We start from the raw sequence: 5,484 nt of genomic DNA on the forward strand, positions 1-5,484 counted from the left end.
AATTGAGTCTCAGTTCACAGCCTCTCCTTTAGGCTTCTAACTTGGTGGAGATTTAAGGCAACCAAAGTTAGGAGCCTAAGTTCCTTCTGTAGCCAATGGAGAGAGATGAGCACTTCAAGGAAGTGCCGAAATCTAGCGCGTCTGTTACACTCACGTTGAGTAAGGAGAAACGCTGGATCTCTTCTCAGGGTACTGAATGTTCTAGTGATTGACTATATTCCAAGAATTTGTGGGTGGTTGTTTTTTTTAAATAGAGCTTATTGCGAACCTGAACTTACAGAAACTAAACAATAGACAGATAAGAGGTAAATACTGTATGGAGCGAGTTTTCAGTCAGAAAACTCTGTAATAAATTACATGGAGGTGTTGGAGGATATGAACCACATACCCGGTTCCGTTTCTCAAATAGTTTTAAGAAAAGTAGACCTAAAAGTTTTCAGTTAAAAAAAAAGTTGGAATAATTGCACTGAATTTTATACATCTGTGGATAATTCTGGTCTGAGAATTCTGCCAGTATGTCTTGGGAGCAACCTCTGGAGGTGGTTGTTTCCAGCACTCTTTAACTGTGATGAGGCTTTATCTTGGGGTATCGGCCATTGCTTTCACTGCTGGCAGTTCACCAGCTGCTCAGCGGATAGATTTCTTGGCGCGCAGTGTAAAACGTATTTCCATATCGATGTTCTCTGTATTTTGGTTAGGTTGGGATCTTTCAAGTCAGATCCCCCTGTACCGAGGCAGCGGATTGAGAGGCAGAGAAAGGCCACAGGAAGAGAAGAAAAACGGGCAATGCCAGCTCAGGTTTGTGAAGCCTTATCTTTATTAGCGGTTCGTTATGGCATCATTGCTCCAAAGGACTTCAAAACTTTTCTGTTCATGTTGGTTCAGGTTTGTAGTTACGGCCTGTGTCGTACTAAAGGATTCAGACGTCCTCATTAGGCTTCTTGATTTGTTTCGTGTGGACTGCAGTATTCTCCTGAGTGAGAGGAAGTGGGACTTGCAGGCTGATTTCAGGATATTCGGGAAATAGGATTTACAGACTGATTTTTTTCGAGTTCAAATTAGCTTATTTGCTCTGATGCTCGTTACTTTGAAAGGAATTAAAACAACTTCTTTACACGAGTGTGTTTTCAGCTTTTTTTAGGAAGTGTCTAACAGTGTGAGGCATCTGCACAGGAACGTGGGTTACAATAGCCAACTGTTAGCTCACTTAACGACTATGTTCCCTGCTTTCTGTTCCCCTATTCCTTCTGCCTTACTCTGGCTGAGGGGCCAAAGTCTGAGGACACGTAGAGAGGCTGACATCTGAAACTTTGAAAAAATAAATCCTGTTGTGGGGAACCTGCGGCTGGTCATGCCAGGACGTAGAGGCAGAAGGTTGAGGAAGACCTTTTACCCACAGCCTGCTTCACGAGAATCCAAGCAGTGGGAGAAATGACTGGGATGCGGTTTGTACTGAGAAGAGGAGGAGCAGGGGGGTTGAGAGAACCGCTTCTAGAAGTGCGTGACTGCTCTTTGTGGTTTGCTTGGGTGAACGCTGACAATCGGCTTACGTGTTAACCTGCGTTAGGTAGAGGTTACGCGTGTTTGTACGGTTCCATGTGGAATTTTCGCCAGGTGGTCAAGGGGCAGGTGTTAGCAAACAGGAACAGCGGACAGGGTGCTGCAGGCTGTACTTGAACAGTGAATTTGGGACTCTGCTGATCACAGCACTTGAAGGACGATTCGGAGCACCCTGCTTTGCAGAGAGTGGATAATCTGTATAATTGTGTCCTTTGACCACGTCAAACTACATACTATGATGTTTCTTACACACAAACATAGGTGACTTTTCTGAAACAAAGACCTCAGAGAACTGCCCTTTGGCACCCGTAAATAAACCTCTTCAGTAATCTCACAGACCGTGTATGACTAGGGGTGACCTGGTGCCACAGAGCTACCGGAAGGTACGAGCAGACCTGCACATAGGCTCCCAGCGTGCAAACTGTGGCCTTCCAGGTCGATATTGTAGGGTGGGAATTAATTCCTAAAGCTCTTGGAAAGTTGTCTCGTGTTTGCACAGGTGTGTCTGTAACTGTGCCTGTGCGGTGTAGGGGGACAGATTTATGTCCTGTGTTCATAAAAGGCCCTTTCCATATTCTCATCCTACAATGGTGGTTGTTGGAGGCGAAACGCTGTTTCTTTCTTCCAGTTAAAAAAGATGGAAGAGTCTCACCAGGAAGCGACTGAAAAAGAAGTAGAGAGGATTTTGAGACTGTTACAAACCCATTTTAAAAATGATCGTAAGTACAATTCAGTTAAGCTTTTAAAGCATTAATTTGACAAAATGAATACCCTTAATCTGCCACAATTAGGAGTGGCTGAACTACAGAAAGAAAATTAGGTGGAGGCTGCAAGTAGAAATCTTTGTGTTGAAGGGTCTACACCGACTGTGTGGTTTTTAGGAACGCTAATCGGTTGCTGTTTGATGGCAAAGTAAATGCAAATCCTGCCCTCTCCCTCTTGGTAGAAAATACCATTTTTTGAGAAGGCAGTGACATAGTCCCTGTGTACGTGTGTGCCTGTGGCAAAGGAGGGAAGAGAAGAGTCTCTAGAAACGCCGTTTCTTTCTGCAGACAGCTGGAGCTCAGCACTGTGACAGTTCCATTGGTGTGAGCCTTCCCTTAGCCTTTCGAAGGGGTTTGTGTTCACACGATGCCTCGGGGCACACCAGCACCTTGCTGGCTGTTTTAACAAACCCCTCTTTGTGCCCCCAGCCAACACTCCGATCTCCTTCTTCGAGTTTGTGATTGACCCAAACTCTTTTGCACGCTCCGTGGAAAACATCTTCCATGTTTCCTTCCTTATAAGGGTAAGACACGACGAGTTCTTGAGATCTTATTATAGATACTGGAATGATCTGGAAATAGCCGTTTGTTGAGTTTATGGCTTCAGTGTTGACAGATGAGGATTTAAGCTTTGGAATTCTAGTTTCTACGGTCTGATACTTTCGTAGTTGAATAAAAAGAAAACAGTGGACAGACTACTGGGGTTTTTTTAATTGGGTTTTTCCACAGCAGTCAGTTTGCCAACAAAACAATAGTACAATTCTTCTGTGAATGTGCTTTCCATAGAGGGATTCTAGCTCACAGTATTTTAGGTTATAGAAGAGTAGTCATAGAGTATTTGAGTTAATATCGGAGTATCTGAGAGTCAGGAGTTACTGATGTTGGAGGAAGGTAGTGCAGTGTTTTACGTTCTTTTTGGATCTGTAGATTTGCTTTTCAGACTGTACTTAGTTTGTCTAATAAACAAAATGAATCTGGGAAAAGACAAAAACTTAGAAATAAGTTTTGACTAAATTCAGGTTTATAGTGGTGTGATTACGAAGGATTAACTCAAGTATATTCAACGAATAATTTTTAATAAAATAGAATTTTTTATAGGACAGTTTGTTTACATCAGCTGCATTCTTTAAGTGCTGTATTTAAATATTTTTCCTTATTTGATATGTCAATTGAGATTCTTTATCAATATACGTACCTTCTTATGATTTACGTAATATATTAATGATGAAGGTGAAACCTCAGTGCATTACCCTACCTAGGGAGCTCTAATTTCTAAAACTTTAAATCCTACTGTCTTTTAGGATGGTTTTGCAAGATTGAAGCTGGACGATGATAAATTGCCAATAATAGGTAAAATCTAACTTTAAAAGACTCTAATAGTTTTCTGTTACAACATTGAAAAGTAGCTGCATCTTCTGTGGTCACAAAGTTTCCGGTATATTTTTAGCTGCAAGAGTAGAGATTTGGGGATAGGCAGTGGCCCTAAGGCACGAAGGAGATTTGTGAGAGGATCCAGGAGGGTTTGAGTGTCTTTACATACCAAGACATGGAGAAGGGCCGTGGTGCTGCTCTATACAAACCAGTTCTAGCCATTGAGTTAAAAGGTTGTTACCTTCCTTTCAAGTGCTATTTTTGCCAATAAACATATGAACGTTTTAACGCTTTGCTGAGAAAAGATACTTTGGTGTGCAAGAGAACTCCTCTGTTGGAGCTGGGAAGTGCTGCAGCTTCAGAAGAGTTGAGCGGGAAATGCCACCCTGCGGATGAGGCCCCTGGCTTTCATCCCACAGGAGAACAATGGGATTAAGACATGGTGGGACTAAATACTCGGGCCCTTCTGGGACTCGGAGAAATGCCAGTTCCTAGATTTTTAAGAGGGAAGACTGCAGACATTTCTTTAGTGTTTGGTACAGGCTATCGATAGAGGGTTGCTTAGTGGAGCATGTGAAAGTGATTTGAAGCTTTTGTGTTCCTGGAGGAAACTGACTCTGCAAGTGTAAAGATGGAAAATACTGTATTTTGAACAGAGCCTGTGACAGACGGTGAGGGAGGGGAGAACGACCGCAGTGCTGGAGCACGGGGCCAGGTTGTCATCTCGCTGAACCAGCAGGAGTGGAAGGTATAACAGACAGCGGTGATACTTCTGGTTAATTTTGCAGCGGAGGGATGTGTCCCAGAGCTGTGCTGTTGTGTGCTCCGATGGGAGAGGTGTGCCTGGAGGTACCGTCACTACGTTTAATTTTATGGATTGAGAACAAGCACAAATCTAATGAATGCTTTGAACTGCAAGGAAATGGAGAACTGGGGTAGCAGTTCCATCGCTGACCCATGCAGCCAGCTCTGTGTAAGAGCTTTTTAAGTGGTGTGGTGACTTGCCTTTACTGTTTTGTGGGGACTGCGTAAATGTGCAGTCTGAGCCTTCCCTTGCCTCTCATTCCAGCTTCATTCCCTCCTTCTGGAGGGGAAATTCTCCCGACAATTTCCTCACCGTTTGCTGTGTGTAATAAATCATGAACAAAAAGTAGTTTTTAGCACGTACAACTGCTCACCTTTGTCCCTCACACAAAATGTGCAGAAGAAACTTGGTAATTTGAAATAGTGCTTTTGTGTGATAAGCTTCCTCACCTGCCTGGTGATAACTGCAGTTAAACTGAAATAGTTCCATTCTTGTCACTCACACACTCTTGTCTCGTCACTAGGAGATTGTGGAAACGTTTGAAATCACAGAGCCCATGATTCCCCCTCCTTGCAGCGGAAATGAGGATGAGATGGACACAGCTTAATCCTCTGAGTAAGTTATTTTAATAAAGCAGCCCAAGTGTGTGCACGAGCTCCTTGTGCGTGGGGAGCAACTGCAGGGAAACCGCCTGTGACTTATAAACTGGAAAAACTGTGAGGAGGGTAAACTGTCAGTGTCTGGAATGCCTCTGTGTTCCGGAGGTCTCAGTGGAACAACATGTAATCTAGTCTTCTCTGCAGTAATCCGTTAAAAACCCTTATTTTGATGTTGGATGGTCAGATAAGTGATACACCCGAGCTAATTCTTGCAGTTTTATCCTGGGAATACTGTGAAGAACCGTGGCTGAGTTTTTGTACTTCCTCTTACCCTAAGGACAGCTGATGTTGACAGAGCATCTGAGGAAGGGCTGCGGGAAGCAGG

The 5,484-nt window shown here is 43.5% G+C and overlaps 1 protein-coding gene across 1 annotated transcript in view; it reads left to right on the forward strand.

The window, feature by feature from the left end:
* Positions 1–5,107, forward strand: part of LOC104489599 (non-structural maintenance of chromosomes element 4 homolog A-like) — a gene marked incomplete at its 5' end in the record, with an annotated part of 8,244 nt that extends 3,137 nt beyond the window's left edge. The window contains 6 exons of the mRNA XM_010131773.1: positions 699–798; positions 2,189–2,279; positions 2,754–2,848; positions 3,626–3,674; positions 4,352–4,443; positions 5,024–5,107. Of these exons, the coding sequence (XP_010130075.1) occupies positions 699–798; positions 2,189–2,279; positions 2,754–2,848; positions 3,626–3,674; positions 4,352–4,443; positions 5,024–5,107 (511 nt within the window). The remainder of the gene's footprint in view (positions 1–698; positions 799–2,188; positions 2,280–2,753; positions 2,849–3,625; positions 3,675–4,351; positions 4,444–5,023) is intronic.
* Positions 5,108–5,484: the final 377 nt, after the last annotated feature.

This window comes from Buceros rhinoceros, unplaced genomic scaffold, assembly GCF_000710305.1.
Source record: "Buceros rhinoceros silvestris isolate BGI_N320 unplaced genomic scaffold, ASM71030v1 scaffold40792, whole genome shotgun sequence".
Classification (NCBI taxonomy): Eukaryota; Metazoa; Chordata; class Aves; order Bucerotiformes; family Bucerotidae; genus Buceros; species Buceros rhinoceros.